At 45.4% G+C, this 24,384-nt stretch overlaps 13 protein-coding genes across 13 annotated transcripts; 6 read left to right on the top strand and 7 right to left on the bottom strand.

The window, feature by feature from the left end:
- Nucleotides 1–33: 33 nt before the first annotated feature.
- L203_100719 (uncharacterized protein) lies at nt 34–1,823 on the bottom strand (the record flags this gene model as incomplete). Its single annotated transcript, XM_066210174.1, has 6 exons — nt 34–66; nt 118–258; nt 368–509; nt 569–633; nt 685–1,430; nt 1,490–1,823. The coding sequence occupies 6 exons, from the start codon at nt 1,821–1,823 to the stop codon at nt 34–36; spliced, it is 1,461 nt and encodes a 486-aa protein (XP_066066271.1).
- A 219-nt stretch (nt 1,824–2,042) lies between these two features.
- On the bottom strand, nt 2,043–3,015 carry L203_100718 (uncharacterized protein; the record flags this gene model as incomplete). The annotated part of the gene is made up of 4 exons (XM_066210173.1): nt 2,043–2,139; nt 2,188–2,382; nt 2,517–2,534; nt 2,885–3,015. 4 exons carry the CDS (start codon nt 3,013–3,015, stop codon nt 2,043–2,045), a joined length of 441 nt encoding a protein of 146 aa, XP_066066270.1.
- A 301-nt stretch (nt 3,016–3,316) lies between these two features.
- On the top strand, nt 3,317–3,951 carry L203_100717 (60S ribosomal protein L37-A; the record flags this gene model as incomplete). Its single annotated transcript, XM_066210172.1, has 6 exons — nt 3,317–3,319; nt 3,380–3,385; nt 3,472–3,485; nt 3,541–3,614; nt 3,726–3,804; nt 3,855–3,951. 6 exons carry the CDS (start codon nt 3,317–3,319, stop codon nt 3,949–3,951), a joined length of 273 nt encoding a protein of 90 aa, XP_066066269.1.
- A 349-nt stretch (nt 3,952–4,300) lies between these two features.
- On the top strand, nt 4,301–6,676 carry L203_100716 (uncharacterized protein; the record flags this gene model as incomplete). The annotated part of the gene is made up of 4 exons (XM_066210171.1): nt 4,301–5,107; nt 5,192–5,431; nt 5,484–5,795; nt 5,849–6,676. The coding sequence occupies 4 exons, from the start codon at nt 4,301–4,303 to the stop codon at nt 6,674–6,676; spliced, it is 2,187 nt and encodes a 728-aa protein (XP_066066268.1).
- A 121-nt stretch (nt 6,677–6,797) lies between these two features.
- On the bottom strand, nt 6,798–8,311 carry L203_100715 (uncharacterized protein; the record flags this gene model as incomplete). Its single annotated transcript, XM_066210170.1, has 4 exons — nt 6,798–6,964; nt 7,015–7,186; nt 7,232–7,600; nt 7,652–8,311. 4 exons carry the CDS (start codon nt 8,309–8,311, stop codon nt 6,798–6,800), a joined length of 1,368 nt encoding a protein of 455 aa, XP_066066267.1.
- Nucleotides 8,312–8,461: 150 nt separating this feature from the next.
- On the top strand, nt 8,462–9,625 carry L203_100714 (uncharacterized protein; the record flags this gene model as incomplete). The annotated part of the gene is made up of 8 exons (XM_066210169.1): nt 8,462–8,521; nt 8,574–8,605; nt 8,669–8,786; nt 8,844–8,864; nt 8,916–8,998; nt 9,050–9,184; nt 9,234–9,337; nt 9,534–9,625. 8 exons carry the CDS (start codon nt 8,462–8,464, stop codon nt 9,623–9,625), a joined length of 645 nt encoding a protein of 214 aa, XP_066066266.1.
- Nucleotides 9,626–9,786: 161 nt separating this feature from the next.
- Nucleotides 9,787–10,418, bottom strand: L203_100713 (uncharacterized protein; the record flags this gene model as incomplete). The annotated part of the gene is made up of 3 exons (XM_066210168.1): nt 9,787–10,043; nt 10,095–10,215; nt 10,266–10,418. 3 exons carry the CDS (start codon nt 10,416–10,418, stop codon nt 9,787–9,789), a joined length of 531 nt encoding a protein of 176 aa, XP_066066265.1.
- Nucleotides 10,419–10,716: 298 nt separating this feature from the next.
- Nucleotides 10,717–11,500, top strand: L203_100712 (uncharacterized protein; the record flags this gene model as incomplete). The annotated part of the gene is made up of 6 exons (XM_066210167.1): nt 10,717–10,759; nt 10,809–10,929; nt 10,995–11,072; nt 11,134–11,145; nt 11,191–11,280; nt 11,341–11,500. 6 exons carry the CDS (start codon nt 10,717–10,719, stop codon nt 11,498–11,500), a joined length of 504 nt encoding a protein of 167 aa, XP_066066264.1.
- A 430-nt stretch (nt 11,501–11,930) lies between these two features.
- Nucleotides 11,931–12,570, bottom strand: L203_100711 (uncharacterized protein; the record flags this gene model as incomplete). Its single annotated transcript, XM_066210166.1, has 5 exons — nt 11,931–11,956; nt 12,002–12,132; nt 12,215–12,453; nt 12,498–12,515; nt 12,568–12,570. The coding sequence occupies 5 exons, from the start codon at nt 12,568–12,570 to the stop codon at nt 11,931–11,933; spliced, it is 417 nt and encodes a 138-aa protein (XP_066066263.1).
- Nucleotides 12,571–13,666: 1,096 nt separating this feature from the next.
- L203_100710 (uncharacterized protein) lies at nt 13,667–15,656 on the bottom strand (the record flags this gene model as incomplete). Its single annotated transcript, XM_066210165.1, has 4 exons — nt 13,667–14,101; nt 14,150–14,681; nt 14,731–15,520; nt 15,572–15,656. 4 exons carry the CDS (start codon nt 15,654–15,656, stop codon nt 13,667–13,669), a joined length of 1,842 nt encoding a protein of 613 aa, XP_066066262.1.
- Nucleotides 15,657–15,840: 184 nt separating this feature from the next.
- On the top strand, nt 15,841–16,603 carry L203_100709 (riboflavin synthase, alpha subunit; the record flags this gene model as incomplete). Its single annotated transcript, XM_066210164.1, has 3 exons — nt 15,841–15,855; nt 15,912–16,196; nt 16,247–16,603. 3 exons carry the CDS (start codon nt 15,841–15,843, stop codon nt 16,601–16,603), a joined length of 657 nt encoding a protein of 218 aa, XP_066066261.1.
- A 68-nt stretch (nt 16,604–16,671) lies between these two features.
- On the bottom strand, nt 16,672–18,308 carry L203_100708 (uncharacterized protein; the record flags this gene model as incomplete). The annotated part of the gene is made up of 4 exons (XM_066210163.1): nt 16,672–16,969; nt 17,024–17,141; nt 17,191–18,155; nt 18,205–18,308. 4 exons carry the CDS (start codon nt 18,306–18,308, stop codon nt 16,672–16,674), a joined length of 1,485 nt encoding a protein of 494 aa, XP_066066260.1.
- A 323-nt stretch (nt 18,309–18,631) lies between these two features.
- L203_100707 (uncharacterized protein) lies at nt 18,632–21,647 on the top strand (the record flags this gene model as incomplete). The annotated part of the gene is made up of 8 exons (XM_066210162.1): nt 18,632–18,724; nt 18,809–18,844; nt 18,946–19,035; nt 19,167–19,318; nt 19,364–19,796; nt 19,845–20,277; nt 20,325–20,479; nt 20,529–21,647. 8 exons carry the CDS (start codon nt 18,632–18,634, stop codon nt 21,645–21,647), a joined length of 2,511 nt encoding a protein of 836 aa, XP_066066259.1.
- Nucleotides 21,648–24,384: the final 2,737 nt, after the last annotated feature.

Below are 24,384 nucleotides of genomic sequence, written 5' to 3'. Positions count from 1 at the left end.
TTTTGCCAGAACAGTTGTGTGAGTATCTGCAACTCAGTCTCGTCGTCTTGTTGCACCAAACCTCGTCTGTTAGGCTATTAGCTTCCTTCTCAGAACATGTAAAAGACAAAGACATACTAGAGCAACTTCTCGAACGGTGAACTTTGAGAGCAAAGATTTCAAGCTGACCTTGAATGGATCCAACGTCCTATCTGGTAGTTTTTGATTCGCTGGAAACTCTGATAAAGCGGGGATTGTGACATAGACGGCAATTACATTCTATAAATTATCACACGGGCGTAAGTTTGAATATTTTGCCATATGCTTTCTGCCACACGCCCATTGCCGAGCTAAGAGCAGGTGCAAGACGGGAGAAAAATGGGCACACCTTTTGTACAAGCGCGTTCACTCGTATAACGGTGTTCATCCATTTCCAACTCATCCGCTCCTCATACCAATCTTCCTTCCCATACACTGAGGTTGACTGATCATTCGGATCAGAGTAAACTGGGATAATGACACAGGCAAACCTTTACATTTCCATAAGCCCCTTCTATCTTGTAGAAATTGGAGACAAGGACAAACTCACGCAGAGTGCGAGAATACAGGTCCTCGACGGTACAACAACCAATCACAACAGAATTTGATACCGTCCTTAACCACCCAACCTAATGACCTGAAATGGTGGTACACTACATAACTTACCAATCCTGGATTATCCGGTAAAAGTGGTGCCTTTGCTTCATCTGGTTTTGAAGGAAATGGGCACAGGGAGGGAGGAGGTAAGAGGAGAGAAAGAAGGGAAGGGCCTAGTGGGGGGTAGGTGTCACTCAGAGGATCGTAGACCTTGAGAACTCCTAGTGCAAGCGAGAGAAAGATTGATTCTTCAATGGATAATTGGAGATGCTCCATGTCTTCTACCACAGACTCGTCAAAAAGATCCTGTTCCTCCTCGCTAGCTTGTTGCCTCAACGAACCAAGTGATGGCACTGCTTCTACCTCCAAAGCTGCTTGGTTCTGTGGAAGGTCTTGATTTTTGGCTTGTTGAGATTGAGGCGGCCGACGACGAAAAGCATTCCGTCCACGATTGCGATTCGCATCTGGCCTCGTCGGTCTCACCAAAAAGGTTTGAGGTGTCAAATTTGAAGTATCGATATCCCCAATTGCCAGCGTAGCAGCCGTAACTGCTGAAGGGCTTGGCGACAACACTGTTCGGCCCATCTTCAACTCAGGCTCAGTCACCATTGACACATCTCCGTCTTCTTCAGTTTCACTATTTTGGTTTTCTTCCTGCGTTTCTGATACCAAAAAGGGAACAGAACCACCCGATTTGGAAGCAGAAATAATAGCCTCGGCCTTCTTAGCTGCGTCAAGCATAGCTTGAGCTCTGTCAATCTTGAATTGTTTGCGCTCTAATCGTCGTTTTTCTCTCATTTGTTCGGCTGCCAAGGCTGATCAATTGCTCCTCCGTCAGTATATACGATAGCCAGTAACATCGGCAAACACGTACTATCACCGCCTTTGAGCAAACCAAGTCTTATCTCTTTCCAAGAGGGCTCACTCCTACTCAGACTGCCCTTACCAAAGAAACCTTTCTGGAACAAAGTCTTCATGCCTCTAGCATCAGTCACCCATACGCTCTGTGTCACCTGGTCCCACTTCCCAACTACTTGGTCCACTTGCACACTGTTACATGAGCCGGAAAAAGCAGAGAAGAAGTGGGAGAGAAAAGAAGGAGAGGATGAGGCATTGGGCAAAATAATGGGTAATGGCGTCCCATACTTTTGATTGTTGTAGGCATGCCGTGCACGAGGGGCAAGATCCTTTTGTTGTTGACTAGACATTATAAATGTGAATATATAAAAGTGATGAAAAAATAGATAAAGAAATGTTTAAAACACATATATATATTAAATAAAAAATAAATGAAAAGTGGAGGCAAGTTGCAGGATCGCGACAAGCAATGGTTATCGATGGATTCATAATGTCTACAACGTTTACAAACAGATTCCCAGAGTACACCTCTCTCCCCAATCTATGCATTCAGATATGCCCACAGGGTACTATGTCGATGCAATCTTGCTGCTGACAGTCTTTTCTCTTTCTAACCTCTCCTTGTTAGCTTGGAAAGCAGCTTCACGACAGGCCTGCATGCCAGTACTGAGCAAATGTAAGCAACCAAAAGGATCAACAATAAAAAAAACCAACCAGTTGTGGGCCTCGGGAGTGCGGTGAGTAGAACAAAAAACGCGCTGACAATGGGGACAATCACCAGCAAGCCTCAACGCAGCAGATGGACATTGTGTAGGAGGGTTCGCAGTCATCTCTGGTTGAGCATTGGGATCAGAAGGGGTTGAAGGCATATTGTAAACCACGCGGAATTGACATCGCTTTTTGGCAGGCCTATCCAGCAACGAGTCAGCAAAAAGCAATCTGTTGAGTAGGACTTGAGCGGGTAGAGACATGTCGGGATGTCTGTCGCAAGAGTCATCCTACTCGACCATTCGATCCTATGCAAGTCACAAGATACCACTGACATGTTGATCGTAAATGACCTATATGTATGCCGGATTGGAGAGTAGCAATAAATTCTCTATTGTCTAGGAAAACGACAATGACACAGTGAGGATAGTGACAATCTTGAGGCTTGCTGTATGCCGTAAAAAAAGCAAAAATAAATCAAATCGAGAATAAAAAGGAAAAAGGAGGGAAATTGAGGAATAAGCCGCTCCCTTATATACTCATTGCCACTCAACAGGACACGCAAGCGGTACAATTACGTAACGGAACATTTCTATCTGTTCCATAATAATAAAGGGCTTTTATAAAGAACTTTTTTCGTCATGACTTGGAAAACCCTTTTCGACTCGAACGGAAGCAGTGAAGGCTGGAATGCGTATGATACATAGCCATGGCTTGTAGAATGACGTTTCCCAACACTGGTGCTTGCCCTCCTACAGTATGTACACTGGGGTCGTCAATGGACCACTTTGACATGCCGTAACTCGAGCAGCAGGAAAGAGAATCGTCGTTCATATTCTGTGTAGTTGAGTGTGTTGGAGGCTATGCTTTCAGTAGGTTTCATGTCAATAGGAAAATGCTATGCTGTATATACGTCTGTAAAAGAATAAAAGTAACGTTAAATTCAAGAGGCAGTGATAGGAGGCGATGCGGGCTGTCATGTTAGAAAGTGACGTGTGATTTTTTTTCAAACTGCCACATCCAAACTCCGGTCAACGGGATTTTTGGAATCGCGTATGGCGAGTTTTGATTCAAAACTCTGGTTATTGCCTGCTCTTTTTTTTTCAACCGTCAAGTCTGCTTAAAAAAAGTAAAAATGGTACGTATGGAGTAGACAATGAGAGGAAGCATGAAGAGATATGCTGACAGCGCATTGTAGAGTAAAGTGCGTATATGAGAATACTGTTCTTTGGAGGACATGAGCTGACGGAAGGTCTTGTGTTTTGACCTGGTCGCTTTCATCACTTGCAGGGTACTCCCTCTTTGTAAGTTGGAGGTTACTAAGAGGGTGATGACGGGATTGCTAATGCTAGTGTATAGTGGTAAACGCCACTCCAAGTCCCACACTCTTTGCAGGCGATGTGGTAACAGGTCTTTCCACAAGCAGAAGCTCAGTATGTGAATATTCTTTGTGAATGACAAGGGACATAAGAAGCTAGAGGACGAAGAAATGAGGAGCTGGATATACAAGTGGGAAGAAGCGGGGGCTAACAAGGTTCTCATAGCCTGCGCTCAGTGTGGTTACCCTGCTGCTAAGTTAAGGTCATTTAACTGGGGTGAAAAGGCAAAGAGGAGAAAGACCACGTACGTGATTGTGTTGTATCACTTGCTATGGTTGTGTTGACCTCTTATAGCGGTACAGGCCGGATGGCTCATCTCAAGGATGTCAACCGACGATTCAAGAACGGCTTCAGGGAGGGCAGCGCTGCTACCAAGAAGGCTTCTGCTTAGATTCGAGCAAAGTTGTCTGGTTGATTAGGGGTAGTCGGGTGGTGATGGCGATGTATTCGTACCCCGCGTTAATTTATCAAAGGCTTGCATGCTCTACCGTTAGTGCCACAGTTGCTGAAGAGCTATAAGCACATGGTGCAAAGCTGGTAATGGATGAGAGTGTGCGTGATCAGAATACTCGATGAGCGACATATATCCATTACGCTTGAGTAAAAATGGAAAAGTCACATAAGAGATTGCAGGGGTTACGTAAAGTCCGTCCTTGTCCATGACTTGTTTGTCTATTCATCATTTCTAATGTGACTGTTTTGTTTCCTTTCTTTTCATTTATTCTTTCACGTTGCGCATAATGGCGGATGCCTCGCTCTTTCTGCGTAAGAATAAAGACAAACAGCGCAGAAGGAATGTCACAATCACCCCTCGTACTGCTACCAACGACTCTCCGTCTCTCCCTTCCCAACACCCTCCTCGGATACCATTAGATAGTTCTGCCTCTGCTGCCACTTCCAGAGCTAGTCCTTCTACATCAACAGCCATCAAAACAGAGCCTTCCAGCTCTAATGTCACAGAAATCAAGATCCTCTCAACTGGAGCAAACAACGGGCTGAGGTACAACTTGATGCGACTCAACTCTATCAAAGATGTAGATCCTGTAAGGATAACACAACCCATCTTGATGAACAGAAAGAAGCCAGGCCCTAAAGAGCCGCCTACGTTTGCGCTTGATGATAACGGCAAGATTATTGGGAGATATGTTTACGATACCGAAGGTAAACCAGTCTTGAACGACGAAGCTAAGCCTACTATTGAGAAGAATGAGCAGGCGGATATGTCGCTCATTGGCTCAGCACCAGGAGGGAAGAAGAGAAAGACCAAGCGTGGCACCAAGGAAGTCTTCCATCAGGATATCGAAATAATGCGTCTGCGCCGAGAAGAAGCTTTTCCATGGGTATTAGAAAGTGGTCACCCACAAGAGAAACCAGCACAACCGGAGCAGTGGGTCGGAAGAATGGTGGAGCAAGGGCAGTTGTCAACGGTATTGCTCTGTAATGACGGCACAAGCGAGGGATTTGAGTTGGTGCCACTCGGCAGGACATACAAGTTTGAGCCTGCAAGACCTTTTAAACCTCTTGACTCTGATGCTGCCAACAAACTGGTGAGTATCTGTGTCTTTTGCAATGCGTACTAGGGATTAGAAAATTTCAAGCAGAATCCGTTGCTGATAGCTGAACATTGCCAGTTTGAACTTCAAGCTAAGCAAAAGATCCACGATCGTTGGGCGCTTCGTCCAGCCGATATTGGAGAAGGATCCTCGACATCTTCTCCTGTACCCCAAGTCAAGGTCGAACATGGTCTTGAGGAACGAGCATCGAAGATGGAGCAGAGAATCAAGTTGAGCAAGGGCATGCGTATAGACAAAAGGCCAAAAGCTGAAAAGTACGAAGATGATTTCAAACGAGAAGGTCATCGTGTAGATCTTGTAAGTTTGTTCAAGTTTTACCAATGTGTTACATGTTTGACGACCGCTGCAGGGTCTTGAGGGAGGTGTGGAAGAAGAATTAGATTTTGACGAGGCAGAAGAATTCCAAGATGATGATGACAACAACACATTCTATCACGATGCACGTGAAGAAGAGGAAGCCCGTGAGCTAGAAGAGCGCATGAAAAAAGAGTTTCGATTGGCCAATGCCAATGTTGGTGATCGTCCACAGATTGCGGCAGAAGGTGATGAGGATGATCTGTTTGGTTATAATTCTCTCAATGATGAAGGAAAGAAACTGAAGAAGATTATGAGAAAGAGAATGAAGGAGAATGGAGAAGATTATGATGTGGACGAAGACGAGGTCAGTTTCGTGTCACTTGTTCTTTTTTTTGCTTGAACTCATGTTGCATGTAGGAGTCGGATAGCGATTCTGATTCCGAGACTGAAATCAAGGACAAGGAGAACGAAAAAGAAAATGAAGACAAGAAAGATCCCACTTCTGCAAATGCCTCTCAACCTTCTCCTCGCCCTATATCCCGTCCTCCTACAGCACGCACTGCCTCACCTGCCTCGAAAAGATTTCCAAGCCCTAAAAAAGGCAAAGCCTCCACTGCGCCTCCTGGATCAGGCACTTCTCTCTTGGTTCAGCGCGCAACTTCTCGAGGAGCAAGTCCGAGACCTACTACCCCTGGGTCTAGCGCTGGAAGAGCAGCGAGTCCTCTCGGCAGAGTTCACAGTCTCGACGGCGGGCTCTCAAGAGGCACTACTCCTGTGGATAGAGGCAGCAGTCCACCATCTGTCCCAACTAGCGCGCAAGGTGGTAGTCCGACTTCAGCTACAAGAGAAGCCTCGCCCGCCCCAAGTACAGGCAGTTCGCAAACAGGCAAGAAAGCTCGTCCCGCTTCCGGCGCCTCATCTACCAAGCGCAAGTCTTCACCCTCCGCAGGAAGCTCGTCTCATAATCGCCCTAAAAAACAAAAGAAGGGTAGCACCCCTCTCTCACAACCAGAAGATATTCCGCCTTTCCCTGACATGATCACTAAACAGGATGTACTGAACTGGTTTAGAAGCAATAAGAAACCGTCCGTCCCCATGTCGGAGGCGATTGGGGCTTTCAGAAAGAGAATTGTAGGCGCTGGAACAAATAGAGATGCGAACCAAAAGCTGTTCTTAGGCTGGATTAGGCTGTTGGCAGACCAGGAAGCTGGAAGCTTGAAACTAAAATCCGAATATAGACGATGATTCAATTCCTCTTTCAGATTCTCCCACATAGCCATGACTAGCCAATACATCTGATATGAACCTATTGTACAGGCTTGTAGACGGTTCACGCTTATAAATCTGTAGTACTCACAATGTCCTCTTATTCGACCTCACTACGTAACTTAGCTCTAGGTTTGGTTTTTCCTTTCGCATTTCGCCCAATAGTGACCACCACACTGGGATAATGACGCTCGCGAGGAGCACGATGTGGATAATGTGCTTCTAGCCATTTTATGTACGGCGCATGTCTCAGTCGTTCTTCGTATTCTGGCATGTGTCAGGATGACTACATGCTGATTGTCAGGTTTTATACTTACCATAACGTAATCGTAGATGGGGCATGCCAGTACGACTAACAAGCTCATGAAGGACGCTTCTGACATAAGGAGAGATACGGAGAGCTGAATTTGGTCCTGTTAAGTGATATTCCAGACGTCGACAGACGACGGCACATTGACCGTTGGCAGCTTGTCGGCCTGTAAACTCGAGCTGCATTCATTAGTCTTGATATATATTTTACGAAAAGTGACTCGCCATGAGCATTGAATTACAAGTGGGATACACGGCTTTCTTTTGACCTCTGCCTTTTTCCTCGACTGGCGCATTATCTTTATCTACACCCTTTAGACCTGGCTTTTCATATAGTCCTTTAGAATCTACCTGTCCTCTGTTCTCCATGTTGATATGCCCAGAACCATCATCAGCACGGAGGCAAGAGCCTGAGCATTTGTACACCACTCTAAAAACACATCCATTGGGATTATCTCGTAGGGCGTCTCGGTTGACTTGAACGTTGATGTGTCGTGAACGTATATCTGTCGGAATAAGGCCTGGTGGGTCAAGATAACGTAATCTAAATGAACTTGAACAGCGAGGCCTAGATAGAATGTTGTAATCATGAGGCTGGCCTACTATCAGCTAAATTAACCATTTTTCAAAGTAAAACCCCTTCACCAAACTGTCGAAAAAGGCAGGGATATCCTCTACATCAATCACTTGCTTAAAATACTCTGGATTATCGCTCTTGAGTTGAGGTTGTCTTGTTGGTTTGACAGCTCCCTCATTCATAGTCGCATCCAGCTTGGTACTCTCCGGGCCATTGAGTGCCTTCAAACTGAGATCGGTTTTGGCGTCTGCTGGGGTGCCAACCACATAGTCACAAGAGACGACAAGATCCCATAAGATTTGTCTCTCGGCTAGCTTATCGCGCCTTGGAGGCCTTCCTACCCACATTCCTTGCACCTCGCTTCTGTTGAGGTCCATAGAGTCCTGCTGTGCTATTGTCACTTTGGTTTGTTGCTGGAGGGCCAAGACATGAGAAATAGCCATGGGTTGCGTATCTGATGGAGCAGGCAGCTGAACCTGAAAGCTTTGCTGGTACAAACAAGGGACATTGAGAGGCTCTAGCCTACTTGCTGGTTTGTCAGCTTCATAAAGAGTCTGAAATCCCTCTCGCCGTTCATGGCCATTTAAACTGTAGCCCGATGCAGTGGTTGGCACTGTGTTCTCTTTGGATTCTTTGCAAAGTTTGAATGCAGAGTCTTTACATGGCGTTTTGAAAATGTATGGCGGTCTTCCTCTTCTTTTTATAGGTAAATTCGTTTCTACAGGCATAATGACTGTGGTTAAAGATGGACATTGAAAGTGGAGGAAATAGCTCTGACATTGAGCGGATTGCTAGAGATTATTAAATTTGATTCCGTTCAGAACGAATACTTGTTTTTCCATCTACATCTTTTCTAATCATTTCTAAACCTCTACATAATGTCAGACTTAGAAGCAGCTATTAAGAAGAGCGCCAATGATTTGACCAAGGAGCTCGAGGTGCGCCTTGGAATCTTTATGGATGCGGATGATGGCTGACAGCAGTGACAAGGTTGAGCGTATTATGAAATCTTTCAAACTAAAGTAAGTAGAACGTGGTTGTTATGTGCCGAAAGGCCCATAGACATTGAACTAATATATGCTCAGTCCGTATGATGTTCTTGACTTGCCTCTCTCTGCATCAGAATCAGATGTGAAGAAGCAGTACCGTAGAAAGTCTTTACTGATACATCCCGACAAGTTCAAACATGAAAGAGGTCCAGAGGTGCGTCTTTTTGTTGTCAAGATGTAGCGCTGAGTTAAGACAATGCGTTTTATACAGTCATTTGATTTGTTGAAAAAGGTCGGTTGCATTGGTTCTTTAGAGAATATCGATTGATCAGACAGATTCTAGGCCCATGATCAGCTGATCACTGAAGATAAGAGACGAGATATTGACATGATTATGAAGCATGCTCGCACCCAGGTTTTGAAGACGTTGGTTGGCTTGCGCTGTGAATAGGTTTGATGTTGATGGGTCCGTTTCAGTATCCTCGGCAGTGGTTTCACAACCAATGTTTCGGATGATGATCCTAGATTAGCAAATTTATCGCCGCCTTTTGATCAGCAAATTCGAGCTAAAGGTCGAGAAATTTTGGTGGAAGATGAGCTTGCGCGAAGACGGTAATATTCGTTACCCGTCATGATTTGGTCCATGGCTGATAACAAAAAGGAAACAAAAACTCGCCTACGTCAATGAGGGTGCTGAAAAGGCAAAAGTAGAAGCCGACGTTGCAGCGCGTAGGAAGAAGCAGGAGGAGCATGCTAAATGGGAAGGTGAGTTTGTGTTTGTTAAGTCAATCTAAATCAGGCAGAGTCAGTCCATTTTGGGCCTTCTCGCAGTATCTTTCAAGTGTGTGCTTGCAGGTGGCAGCATAAAACACATGTTTTGTTCCCTTTATTCTTCGTTACATCCAAAAAGCATGTTATGCTGACATGTGTTTTCCTCTTTTATGTCATGTCATCTCCACAGAACGACGAGACGAACGTATACAAGGTTGGAGAGAATTTACCCATAAAACAGACAAGAAAAAAAAAAAGAAGAGTCTCAATGTTTTGGGTTGAAGCAGAGCAGGATCCTCATCAAAACTCAAGCATTGGCGGCTCAGTTTGTCTCCTGGTTTATGGGCACTTTCGAGCTCTTTACGTGTTGTCAGTATCACTCTTCCGGATTTTATGCATCTATCGTACGGGTAACGGTATGTTGCAATAGGAAAAAGGGTCCACTAACTTGGACCCAAACCAATTGCGCTACCCTTTTCCAGGATTTGTTGCACTTGTTTGGCTGTCACAAACCATCCATACCCCTTTCCGCCTTTACGACTAGATGTTGGATATTTGAATCTCCCAAGAAATGTGTGTGGGCCGGAAAAGACGTGTAAGTGAAGATGAGGGACCGAGTAAAATGGAGGGATGTGGAACCCTAATTTGGGTGGTGGATCAGATGGAACGAGTGTGTAGGCTAAAGAGATCATAGAGTTTACTTGTCATTCTCGTCAGTTGGTTGGCTCCATGACAAGAGTTCAAGACATACTTAGAGGAAGATGCTGAGGGGTTAAATCTCTGACGGAAGACACTATATGGTTTTGCGGTATAAGCAGTATGTGCGACTTGGCTTGAGGTGCACGATCATAGAAAGCAACGAAAACTGAGTCCTAGAAGCAGCTCAATTTATCTTTCTATGACTTGATATGGCAAATGATACTTTATAGACGATATTGAACCCATTCTCTCTTGTGATGGCGCAAAAGATACATGAGACACCAATCTTGTCTTTTGTGGACGGAGTGGACGAAGTGGCATTATACTGAGTTGATTCTTTCTGTTGGGATAAGAAAAATGATAGACGTTTGGGCATAACTTGGTTTTCGCAACTTGGTTTTATAACGAAAGTTGTTGATTGTAAACATTTAAAAAGTAAAAACAAAAAAGTGGAGGTCATTATGGGCAGTATAATGGATCCTCAACTTTTTTCTAAAATCTTGTATTTCAACAAATAACGATTTTGTCTCTTTTATCCACTTCAAAAATGAATGAAAGAGCACGGCAATACATTCTCCATTCAAACATGAGCTTCACCTTGGGCTCTGCCAGCACATCAGCGCCAATCAGAACTCTTACGGCTTTTTGTAGAGATTGCGGCATTTCGCCCAGTCATGATATCTGTAGCCACAGGCAAACTTCCCAGAGACTTGAAAGGCGAGCATCTTGAGAACTAGCATACTTTGCATACCAATTATATAACAAGACACAAGCCAGAATATCAAAGAAATCAGAGAATCCTGCGTATTCATCCTATCTGAACCATTCTTAAAGGCCGCCAACTTTACCTCTCTTGATTCTTCTTATGATGTAGACGAGTGGGCGTTGTCTGTATTGACCTAGCATTCTGCCGAGTAAGTGAGATATTCTCAGGAGTATGAATGGCTTCAAGATTTTCTTTGGGTCGGACGGTCCGGTCATCTCACGTTGCAGAATCTGCATTTTCAGTGGAGCGCAAAGTTACTCACTGGTACGATCTCATTGGATATCAGGGTAGATCCACTCAAGTAGCCATACTGGATCGAGGAAAGCCTTCCCAAGTTGTGAGTCACCTTGTAGAAGGCACCAAGTTGATTGAGAATCTAAAGAAAAACAGAAGGATTTTGTTCTTATCTGAATGATCCGATGAAGGCAATAACCGAGAAACTCAAACTAATTGTTAGACTAGGAGGCATTTCGTCAGTCATAGTGTTTCACTCTTGTATTGACTGACTCGTCAATTGCCATGTCGTCGCCAGGTATTCGCGCACAACACAATGGATTCACATTTTGGAATGGAGGCAAGGAGTCGTTATTGATAAGGTGAACGTAATGTTGGGAATCCCACAACCTGTTTGGGATCAGGTTAAGGACCCGCCTGAAGTCAGAAAGCATTGCAGCGGGAAGCAAAGAAAGTAGATTGACTTGTAGATAGAGAGGTCGAGACTTGTATCAGACTGTTGTGAAATGAGCATTAAGGCAACATACACAAGCACTGGTTTGCCTTGGAACCAAAGTCGAAGCACATTAGGAATCGCTGTAGTCTTCCACGCTTGCCAAAAAAGTTAGCGTGTTGGAGCATGTTGATTATTAAATCGACATGGTAAATCAAAGTGAAATAATCACTCTATAGTCGGCCTTTACGTTGATGAAGTTGTTGCTACATCACCTCGCATTATCATGCAATATAGGCGGCACACCTTCTGTCTCCTTAAACGCAGAGTCAAATCAATCGAAAAGCCTTACGGCTGCAGCAACAGATGGCAAACTTCATAGTGGTTTTCATCCTTCAAATGTGACAACGACAGGACCAGGATCAGACGGTATAAACAAAGAAAAGAGTGATTCATCACCTCCGGGTGGCCTTCTGGTAAACTAGAGATCATCAGAATAACTCTGTTCTTACGAGTAATAGCTTACTGATTTCTTCAGTGATTTCGGAGTATTCAGTAGCTTGTATTTCGATATGAATACCAACGAGTGTGCGACGAAGAGCGTCCCTGGAAGAAGCAAATAACATCTTGTCTTTGATCTTGGCTGTATCGGGAGACCTAAAAGTTTGTCAACAAGCTTGTTCGTTCACATAGCAGCTACACAGAAACCAGGTTTCTTGCTTTGACCTCGCGTACTTACCACGAAACGAAACACAATTTGTTCCTCGTACCCTCACCTCCTGGCAAGGTGAACTCATAATCGTAGACCGCCCATCTGCACTCCTGCTCTGGCAATTCTTCAATAAATTTATCAAAGTTTTTCTCCTGAGAAGTCTTCAGGACAACAATGGAACTGTAGTCTGGAGAAAGCCCGTAGATGATGTAAGTGAATTTTTTGCCAGCTTTAAGCTTCTGGTATGCTTCAATACACTCGTCGGTCTATGCGTCCAATCAGTACAGACTACGAACTGCCAATGACATACAGCCTGGACGCCTGAGGCCTATGGGCATGCTGTCAGCGTGTGTCTCTATTGTTCCCTCGCCGCCGCTCACCATTTTGAAGTTACCTGCTTTGAATGACAGATGAGGACGAAAAGTAAATAGCAACAACGATAAAATAAAGAATATGACTTAAATGCAAGTCGCGTGGAAAGGACCAAAGGAGGAGCGGCCGCGGTGGTCCAAGCGTTCACTGCTGGACAAACGTAAGAAGACGCCGCGGATTTATTTTTCCGTGGCACTTTTCTTTTTCTTATTATTGCCATGTTTTGAGAAATGTTCCAGGTTCATTTAATTTTCTTTTATTATATTGGCTATATCTTAATTTTTCTTTTGTTCATGATCTGCCATTCATCACAATTCATACTACCCAACTATAACCACAACATCCTGAGAAGCTTGGCTATAATCTGGTACCAAATATACACATCCAAGGTAGCCATTGCTACTTCTCTTTGTTCAAAATCGTCTTCACCATCTCACTGATGGTCTTCTGCACAATCTGATGCTATGCTGCCTGTATTTGTTTCCACGACTATTTTAGATCAGCGGCTTTCTTGGCGTGTCAGTTTCTATTGAAGTAACTATTCCAAGGGTTCTCTTGGCAGCTGCTATCACATTGACGATACTCCTGTCTTTGTGACTTGAGAGAAAAAGCCATATCTTGCAGTCAGAAAATAGACTATGGGTGGGCTGAATCTGACTTTGTTTGGTGACCCATTCCAGGCTGTAGCGCGGCTCCTCTCTGCCCTCTCATCGAGAGGTCTCGGAGGTTGCAATGATATATACTCTCTTTACGCTCCTTACCACAACTGACATATCCATGGGCTGTTGACAGGACTTGTCGAATTCTTTGGTGATTCTATGTACAAGACAAGGTTTGTCGGATAGTTTATATGACGCTCAAGTATCTTCTTGAGCAGCAATTTCAGCAAAAATACGTTTGGTCAGCAACATTGCAATGAAAACCGATGAGATGAATACTTGAAAGAAAGATACGACATCTTGAGCAGGGGTATTCAGGATGCACCGGGACGTACATTGACCCATCTCATATACATTTATGAATGATCATTTGGTTTAACATCAAGATGGAAAATGCTGCATGACTGAACCATGAATCAATGAATACCAATGCACCTAGTTGTATACTTCATCTCCTGCGCTTTCCGCCCGTCAAACCTCTCAACATTCTCCTAGCTTCTCGTGTTCTCTCAACCTCTCTTCGCTCCATCTCTTCCATCGTTAATTCAATGAGGACAGGTCCGTATTCCTCTCGCTCCCACCAGTCTCTCCAAACGCCTTGCAAGCCACGTGCGCCAAACTTGGTATTTGTCCTCGGGGGAGCACCTTTTTCCCATTTGGCTTGTTCTACCGGGTGTGTAAAAGAGAATAATTCCAAGTCCAAAGCATCTTTCTTGTGTTTGAGGAGTTCTTCGGTAACCGCAAATGCTATGGCCGGAATAGCCTCGCCTGACATTCCAAGCTCGGTGCAATAGTGTTTAGCAAAGACAGTTGGAGGAAGTGGCGAAGAAAGGTCCCATTCAATACGGTCACGGAGGATGTGAGAATATATCTGGACGTCAAGCTGTTTCAGAGATAAGCGTGTGTTCTCAATGCAAGACAGCTTGCTCACATTGACAATAATCCGGCAGTCTGGTTCGAGCCACGTTCTTGTTTCCATTGGGGCTACATCTCTCTTTCCCTTTTTTAGCCTCTTTCTTCTCATTTCTTCATCTTCCTTCTCTTCTTCCTCCTCCTCCCCACCGCTGACCTCTTCCTCTTCATCTTCTTGTCCGTTTTCTTTTTCCTGGCCTTTTTCGGTTTCTTCCGTCTCAGACACCTGGTGTTCCTCCCAAACGACATCTTGCTCGGTGACTTGCTCATTGCAAACATCAACCTCAGCAACGTTTTGGAACTCTTCAATTTGAGCTGTGATTAAGTCGGCTATAATTTGCGCATGAGGATTGGGAGAAATTGACACATCTCCACAAAAGATGATAGCAAACTGATGGGGTGTGAGGAATGGCTCATTCACATTCCATAAAAAGCGATCTCGAATTTTGATGCTTGTTTGGTCGATATTCGTTGCAGGTACATCCAGGTCAATTGTTATAGGCACCAATATCTCTGGACGCTCAGCTTCCAGTTCTAACAATTCCTCTGAACTGCAGCTATGATCAGACGAGACGTACACAGAGAACAGAATCAACATACGTGTATATATGTTTTGTAGTTCCCGTAACCTGGCTCCTAACTCGATCTCCTGGTGTCCTTGATCCAAGCCACGTCCACCCTTTATCCATCTCTTCCATCTTTCTCCTCAATTTTCCCATCCTCATTGCCGCCTGATGGTCTTGTCCTCCTAATACCAATGGCCCTTGGCTTTCTCTGAGAGTACCACGTCGCCGACGGGCACCATAGTCGTTGTCTTCAGGATCTGAAACAGCTCCGACATCAGAAGATGAAGATTCGGTATACTCTTCATCATCAGATGCCTTCTCTACATAGTTCACTACGCGAGCACGTCTCCCAGAAAACACTTGACGGCTCGCTCTTGGGAAAGACGCTGGGGAATCATATCTTGGGGTACTCGTTCCACTCAGCGGACGAACTGGTCCTCCAGGGGTTGCACTTGATGTCATTTCCCTCTCCATATCGGCCAAGAATGCCTCCCTTTCTTTCGGACCACCCGTGACATGACCAGGTTGAACTAATCCTGTCACACCAGTTCGTAATCTCGAAGGATAGGTTGTGTATAAGGCTTGAGTGGTAGGCGGAGTACTGAGAGATGGATCCGTAGTCTTTTGACCTGGTGGTGGTAGGAAAAAGCCAAAGTCCCCTGGTGGATATGAATTGGGATGGTGGTATATTGGCGCGGTTGCAGAGGGCGCGCGCAGTGATACATGTGTAGGACGGTACTGAGAGCGCACATTGGGAGAGATGATAGCCTTTTCTTGATTTGGTGCTCTATAAGCCGATGCTTGGCCGTTTTGATAGCCTTGAGCTGTACTGTCAGCAATAGTATTTGAACCTTGCATGGGAGTTTAAGGCTCACCTGGGAGAGATGACATAGCTGGCATACCCGGCGTCCCAGATGGCCGTGGGACAGGGGTGCCTCTATTTCGTATTGGATAAGACATCTTGTCTGTTCTTTTCTCACTTCAGCGTGATAGTTGTTGAAGAGAAATTCTTACAAAGATGTTGAAGTGATTGTTTTGCCGAGTCCAAAGTGAGGGCACAGATAAAGAATAGAAAGATCAATTCAGCGAAACTAGATAATTTCAGTCTTTATCTTATCAAAGCTATTACAGGTATCGAAAAAACATGTTTACAGGTCTTGTAGGCTGGTCGTCAAGATCAATAGCAATGATTCTTATACTGAGCCGCTGGTATAGGTCGAGCATGTCGCTACAATCTCGTCCATCTCGCCTATAGTGGAGGGCTATTCCTTCACTCTTTCTGATTCTGCTCCAATACTTTCTGATTGTCATATCGGTGACTCCATCTGTATTAACGGAGCTTGCCTCACAGTTACCTCTTTCGATCATGATGCGTTCTCTGTAGGTCTCGCTCCCGAAACGCTGAGAAGGACCAATCTGGGAGAGCTTAAAGTTGGGAACAAAGTCAATTGTGAGAGAGCCATGGCTGGACATACCAGATTTGGAGGACATATGGTTCAAGTCCGTAGACCTTAGTTCAGCCTGATGGGTACAGACTGACGTGAAAGCAGGGACATGTGGATAGCATAGCTACAATCATCTCCAAAACGCCTGACGGAGATTCCATTCGATACACTTTTCAGTTTCCAGAATCAACCACGCTTCAGCCATACATTATTGAAAAAGGATATGTCGCTATTGACGGTGCTTCGTTAACAATCACTGAAGTGAATGACAAGGAGCGATCTTTCGGGATCATGCTTATCGCACATAGTCAGAAAAGGTTGACACTCACAGATAAGCAAATCGGAGAGAAGGTTAATGTTGAAGTTGATTGCGTTGGAAAATATGTCTTGGGAAGTACTGAGAGAATAGAAGGAATTGTTGAGAGAATTGTTGAGAAAAAACTCCAAAGTAAAGGTCTTTAAGTGGTCAAAAAAGAATGGCAATGCAATGTTGTACATGACTAAAAGATACAAAATTCATGCTAGGTTGATTACTCAATGATGTAATCCTTAATCTCGTCTCTCAGTGCTCTTCCTTCTAGCCTCTTCGCTACGCCAATACTAATCCATGGAGGTAGAGGTATCTGTGAGCTTTCTTGAACTGTTGATTTAGGAGTAGTTGCTGATAGAGTAAATGTAGTTAAGCAAGAGTAACATAAGAGGGAATTGAGGTTAGCTCTTGATTTTATGAATGATTTGGTTGAGGAACCCGAAACAGATTTGCTTTTGGTTGTTAAAGATGTGAGGGCTGTGCGTGATTTCCATTCTAAAGCTGAAGGGTCGACAGGCCTGTATGATGGTTAGTGTCAATGGTTCTGGCTAGAGATCGTACCAAAAACACACATTTGACAGACAGGACAACACGGGCCATTCTTTTCTCCAGGAAAGACGAGCTTGTCACCCGTTCGATTGATAGTCGAAACCGTTGATGGATGAGTGACACTCAAACTAGCGATGAAATCTTTTATATTGATCAGCAGAGTTTGATACTCTGAGCAAAGATGACTTGCCCTCGGTCAGCTGTTCCAAGCTCCCAACCTTTCCTCTCGAGCTCTTGCCGATTCCAGTCTCCCACATCCGTCCATTCCTTGTCCACATACTCAAGCCCTTTAGATGGCAATATATAGCCGCCTCTTTCGTAGTGATATCCTTCATTGGCTTAAGCCACGTAAGGCCATTAGTACTAGCCTCAGAAAGGGATGTCTCGAATTGAACAGCGGATATCTCGAGAGGCAGTTGCCAGCCTCTTCCAAGTGCTGTCCCTGCTATCAGACGTTGAGCTTGACGGGTAGATGTCTCGCCAAGTAGGACGTGCGAGATAGATGGAAGAATGCGAGCAACAAGAGCAATAATTGCTGAAAGAACATGTGACAAGAGCTGAGGGCGAGATGCCGATGAAAGCGACGAGAGAAGTGTACGAAATTTATCAACAGGAGTTGCGCCTGGTGGCATATCTAGAGGCGAAATGACGAGCGGCAAGAGCGGATTCTTGAAATCAACTGCGAATGTTTCGTCCACCTCATACTCATCTGCCGAGTCGATACCAGCCATTTTCTTCAGTTTTTTGACCAAAGTGGCGTCATAAATCTCTTCTGCGCTAATCCCGATATATCCCAGACCTTTATTGGTTTCTACCCATTCTTTGACCTCTTCCATGCGACTATCAACTCCATCGAGGACATTAGCAAAGTCGACATACACTACCCAGCCTTTGCGCCATATCGGCTCCTTTTCACCTTTGGTCTTGTCCACGGTGTAATCGCCACCTTTACCAATATAATGTCTAGACAGCAAAAAGTCTAAAAGAGCTGTTGAGCCGCAACCGGTCGAAAGAGCGACAACTGCAGATCCTAACTGTTGTGGCGGACGATAACCACTTGACGCAGTTGACTTGGATTTTCCATCCAACGATGGTTTCAACGGCGGATGAAGTGTCTTCATGAAGCGGGCAAACAGCGCTTGCTCAAAGCATGACCTTGACCCCAATCAGCCCAAGACCAGCCTACGTGCCAAGAATTGCCTACCTGCAAAAAGTAATGTTTCGGATAATGTACATACTCTTCAATAGCAAACATTTCTGACACTTGGACTTGTCTGCTCGCCGAACCTGCTTCCTACCTATCCTCATTAGCCAAGTCTTTCAATGTATCCACTCACGAAGCATAACAGCTTCCTCTCTATTCTCTATCCCTTGCTCATCTTGAATATCCCCGCAAGACATTCTTACTTTGATAGATATAAAAACAAAAACAAATGGTGCCGCGCAAATTTCGAGTGTAGTGGAGGTGGGAGGTGGAGGCCAAAGTGGCGTTCCTGGCCCCGTTCGGCAAATCTCGGGGCCATTGCCGGCTGTGCCGATTATGCGGCGGCGACCACGCGAAACTATAGATTTTTAGCGTGTAGTCCTTTACATTTTCCAACTCTCATTTTGATTTTGCATTTATACAATCTATGGGTTATGGCGAGGACACCATGAGCAAGGAAGAGACTCACAAGCAGGGCTCAGCGACACAACAGCAGCCTCTCAAGAGGAGGCGGATTACAGTAAGTAAAACTTCACAAACGTGCAGATGGCCTCACTGTGAAAAAGTAAGTCGAGGCCGTGATTGCTGACCGATACATTCGCAGAGGGCTTGTGATAGATGTCATCGTGGTGGTATACGCGTATGTCTTCTCTATCCCTGGCCCTCTTGGCGGATGGCATAGCTGACTGGTTTGTTTTATGTCTTTGCTCTTGACCTAACCACGCCGTCCTTTCTCAACAGTGTGCAGCCAGTCTTAACCCATCTGTATGCGCTCCTTGCGCAGATTTTGGCTCTGAATGTACTTACAACAGACCGATGAAGCGACGTGGTGTAGGCTTATCTTTTTTTTTCACACTGTTGTACAAACCCCGCTGCGAAGTAACTAACCAAATGCCCCTTTCTTTTTCCCTGTCCATCAATTTCCGCTCGTGACTACCTTTCTAAACAAATCCGCTAAACAGCCTCCTGCAAGAAACCGCGATGGACAAGCTGCATCCAACGCTCCACTCGCGAGATGGTTTCTGCCTTCTGATGTGTGGTCTTATCGCGAGGTTGCTACGCATGAGCAGATTGAACAGCTTGTTGACGCCTACTATGCCATTGCCTACCCTCTGTGCGCAATTTTGCCCCATCGTATACTGTTGCTGATATTCAGCAGCTACTCAATCTTTCATTGGCCGACCTTTACAGAAAACATCAGAAGAAAAGCCTACATGGCATATCCTGCTTTCCATGCGCTCACCATGTCGGTATGCGCTCTTGCTTCCGCCCGGCTCCGTGATGGCGCTTCGGCGTCTCCGCATGCCCGTGTAATCATATCAAGCCCTTTCGGCCCGCCAGGTCCTACGTCTGAAACGTTTTACCAAGCCGCTGTCGCTTCCTATCCTCGTGACTTGACAAGAGCGACAGATTTCGACTACAAGAGGGCGAAACCTCTTTTGGCAACCTTGGCAATTCAATACGGAGAGATACCTAGTGTGCATGCTCATATAGGAGATTACATGACGCTCTGCGCCATTGACGGGTTTCACAACGAATCGAGGTGGCCTAGTGATTTAAACGAGATTGAGGTGCAAGAGCGTCGACGATTGGTTTGTTGTTTTCACGTACCATGTCCTTTTTTTGCTCATGTGGAGTAGTTTTGGCTCGCATATCAATTAGATGTATATACGGCGACAACTTGGGGCGGCATTATTCGACATCGCGAGTCTCAATCTACAGTTCTCTACCCAACAGAAGTTTTCAGTGATGATGAGATAACTGCCGCAGGAATCGTGACCAAGAATAACAATCCTCGTCCCGTTTCTTTTCTACGCGGCTGGAACTTTATCGTCGATCTTTACCGTATCCTAGAACACGCTGTTTCAAGGCTCCGAACCCGAAACCATACATTTGATACGGGAAATCAAATAGGCGCTTTGTTTTCTGAAGAAAGGATGGGCAATGGTGCTGAAGTGTCGCCGACCGAATTGTTGACGGTCGTTGAGAGGCTTTATAGCTCTTTGCCCGCTGAGCTCAAGATTATTAGTGAAATGACTGGCGATTCGGAGAAGGACATTTATGGTTTCCAAGGTTAGCCCAAATTTCTTTTGGTTTTAGTCGCGCTCATATTTGATCAGCTGCAAACATTCTCGTCACTCTGCAAACAGTCAAGATGGTGATTGCTGGCATGGCCGAATGGTCCGTTGAGCAGAGGTGTGCCATCGCTGGAGAACTTTTAGAAGCCTTTTCAAAGGTGCCAAGAGCTTACATCCAAGCTACTAGTACTCCACTTGCACGTTTCTCTGCCCAGAGTTATTGTATTTGCTAACCGGGACATATAGCTTCATCATCTTGCGGGCGTGGGCCACCTCTTGGCTTCAATCATTCATTCTCCCCTTTCGCCATCTGTCTACCTCCACGTTCGGACAATTTTACTTTCTATGGCAGACCTGCTTTCTTCTCTCGAGACTTCATTGACGAACACTACGGGTATTGCGCCAAAACTGAGGGACCATGTTGAGAGGATTGATAGGTATATGGCTACTGCAGCAGAGAACGGAAAGGGCGCCGTTTTAGGTGCCTTCTCAACGCAAAAAGACCAGACAAGGCATCAGTTGGCGCCAAAGGAGACGGTTCATTCTACCAATCCCAATCTGTTCTCGTCACGGCACTTGGATGTCGCTTCTGCAGCTGACTCTACCTCTGCCCACGTTGGCCCCGGATCAGGCGTTCTGGGATACAGTTCCAACTCTGGTCTTATTCCCACCGTATCTTCCCGTATGACCACAAGCTCCAAACCCACATGTGTAGATTCAAATGGGCCAGGCTTTTATCCCAACATGAGCTCGCGCCCACCACCTCCGCTACGACCAAAGCAGCCAAAACAACCTTCGACTGTAGGTTCCTTCACACAGTCTCAGTCTTCATCTGGGCCTGCCCCTAGCATCTCGGGTCCTCTCATACACTTTCCATTTGGCAATGTGAATGACATGGGTGGAGATAACTTGCAACGCCGCGAACCACTCGCCGTCACCCCGGGATCTTCGACTCATTCAACGCCGCCCCAGTTTTCACCCAACTACATTGAGCGATCCCCTCAAGGCGGCCACCCTTCTATCCCTCAGCAGCAGCTACAACAGACACAACGAGCTCCGCAGCGACCTGCAAATCAGACAAATCCGAACCAGCAGGTGAACCTGTCAAGCATTTTTAATTCTCAGCAAACGGCTTACCAACTTCCTGATGATTTGTTTGTAGACTGGCCATTCCTCTTCAACGAATACGGATTCCAAGGGGATGCGTTTGATTTTTTATCAAGTAATGTTGGAGCGCCAAGTGGGGAATGGCAGGGTGCCGAATCTTCTACCGGTGCAGTGGACAACGTTGGACAAGTCAATGGAAACGCTGGTCCTTGCAGCGGTCTGTTGGGAATGAGTATGGGCCTAAATGGTGGTATGTGACAAGGTCGTTGGTGTACTTGGCGCCCTGCATTTCGGTTTGTCTCGCATGGTGATTTATACAGCCATTGCTAATTCCTTGTTTCTGTTTTACATGTAATCGTAGCTAGGTAAGTGTACAAAAATGAAACGAGTTGACCCAACTTTTACAAATGACTAAGCGAGATTGGGACTTTACCTGGCTCATCCTATTGTCCATACGACAAACCAAGAGGCAGGAATCCATGGTGCTACTCCTTCTCTGCTTGTCAAGCATTCTGACTTGTGCTCTCGCCAAGTCTTTGCGTAGCCATGGCATTTGATGTGCTGCGCCACATTGACAACCGAGTATGTCCAGATTCTCCCTCTAGATGAAAGCACCCCCCATGAAATAAACAATAAAATAAAATAATCAATTATGCTGTAACTGGTAACCACCCGCTGTAAAAGGGTTGGACGTGTTCCTGGTACCTTTTCCTCACTAAGCCGTCCTAACTCCCGTTTTACGCAGATCTTTCCGAGCAAGAGGATTGTTTGCCCAAAAAGATGTATTTTTTCCCCAAAATATGGCTGAAATGTTGCTCAAATCCTCATCGTCAAAAGTCTTTGTTTGCATTTGTATTCCAAACTTTGGTAATTCTATCAACGTTTGTCTCTTCTTATTTGATCTTTCTCGGCATCTACATGTCTATGCTCTGACAAACAACTGGGCAGAGGTAGCTTTCATTGAAGCCTAGAATATAGGCGTGAGGAGGAAAACGCCACCACTGGGAAAAGGACGGACGGATGAGTGTCTCAGGTCCAAGGTGCGGTTGTATGTCTGCTTACGGCGTGGTCATGCTTGTCGGCTTTTCATCAATCTGTCCAGGCTGCGTAGCCAGCGATGCAGGCTCCCTGTATCGACTCGTTGCTGGAGAATACAGGAGAACAGAAACAAGGTGAGAACGGTCCACACAGTCCTCGCCAAGTCCTGTCAAATACCTAGTGTGGCAAGTTGGGTGAGCTACCACATTTCTCGGCTATCAAGATTTCCACACATGTTGTCAATATTGGCGAAGTGGCAGCACCTCATGATCTGTCCATGCTACAAATGTCTGCTGCTTCCCAAGACCTTGCATCTGTGTCTTTGGTGTTCAAATCATCCGCGCCATTGCCTCGCCCATCCACGTTGTCCGCTTGGTTCTTAATGCAGAATTGTTATGGAGAAAAAGATAAAGTCTAAAAAACTCTGTTCAGAATCATTTTAAGCCTCAACAAGGTTATTTAACGCCACATTAATCATTACCGTGCCTGAAAAACGACTTCTATATGGTTGTAGGGATCAGGTGTCGGTGAGGGGGCAATCGCCACCAGTTCATTGGAGCATTTCGTTTGCATACGTAATCATGGCTCATGGGTGGCGCACCATCGGTAACATTTGGCCCAAATTTGATTTTTCGGCCCAAAAAAAGTTCGACGTGAAACAGCCGAGAAAAGGCACACGAACTTCGTTATCTCCCAGAAGCAAGCTCAGGGTTGTCTCAGGAACATGTAGGCGCATGGACGTCCTTTGGCAATTTTGTGTTCTCACACCGAAAATCACTTCATCGGTGGCTATAAAAGGCCGTCATTTTTCGATTTTTTTTCCTCTTCCCTCGCCACTGCCTATTCGACTTATTTACGACTTTGCCAAACCAGCAGCCATGTCTTTTACCACCTACCTCACCGCCGTCCTCGTCCTCATCGCTCCGGCTCTCGTTGCCGCTGCTCCTGCCCCCGTTCCTGAGCACTCTTTGAAAGGCGACAGCAATAACGCCGGTGGTGGTGAGTACAGTGTTGTTGGACCCATCTGAGTGTGTTGATCGCTGACACCTTGTAGCTTACCCCTGGTAAACCCTTTGCGCTTTGACCTTTTTTCATCTTTCTACGACTGGTTTATGCTTGAGCAACGAGATTGGAGATGCCCAGTACCAGATGATTGACGGAAAGGAATGTATGCGTATTGTGTCTGATCATTGACTGTCTTGTGTGCATTGTCTGGTTTCAGCTTGTTGTGTTGTTGGGTCCGCTGCTGGAGATCCGCTTGGTGTATGGCGGCCGTGATTGGAGCTGGGAGTACGGGAGACTGACACGTGCTGGCGCTGACAGTTATCGATGACTACTGCATATTCTGTGCTAATATCAGGTACAGCGCTCCACAACGGTATACAAATTTGCTAATGGCTAATGACTTTTCGCTCTACGCGGTGCGGAGATGGGATTTTTTGTTTATGGCAATGTCGATCTTGCGATACTTTTTATGTTTATGGTGTGGCGTTGCGGCATCGACCTGCAAATATCCGATGTGCGCGACATCGACGATGACGACCAGCCAGTGGTTGATATTCAAGTCCATTTTACACGCAGTTTCAAACAGCTGCTAGCATCTATCCAAGAAAACATCCATGGTTCGTTGAGCTGCGCCAGATACCGATTGTGATAAAAGGACAGAACGCTTGCTTCAACTCTTTCTACTCAACACTTTATGCGACACAACTATTGACGTCAACATGAACATTCCAACCTTCATTCACACTTGTATATTCAACTCTATACAATATTATCCTATTGTTTTTTTCTTTTAAAGAATGAGTACAATTCCCATTACTGCATAAACCCTAAAAGTCTACTCGGAAACAAGGATGAATAAAAGATATAAATGATAGAATGATACTCCGAAAAAAAAAACTATATGGCGTGCCATTGCCTTACACGCATTTTTACTACCTCACTGCAACAACAG

Source organism: Cryptococcus depauperatus, chromosome 1 (genome assembly GCF_001720195.1).
Source record: "Cryptococcus depauperatus CBS 7841 chromosome 1, complete sequence".
Lineage (NCBI taxonomy): Eukaryota > Fungi > Basidiomycota > Tremellomycetes > Tremellales > Cryptococcaceae > Cryptococcus > Cryptococcus depauperatus.
Note: the sequence above shows the minus strand (reverse complement) of the source record. Positions and strands in the feature narration are given on the sequence as shown.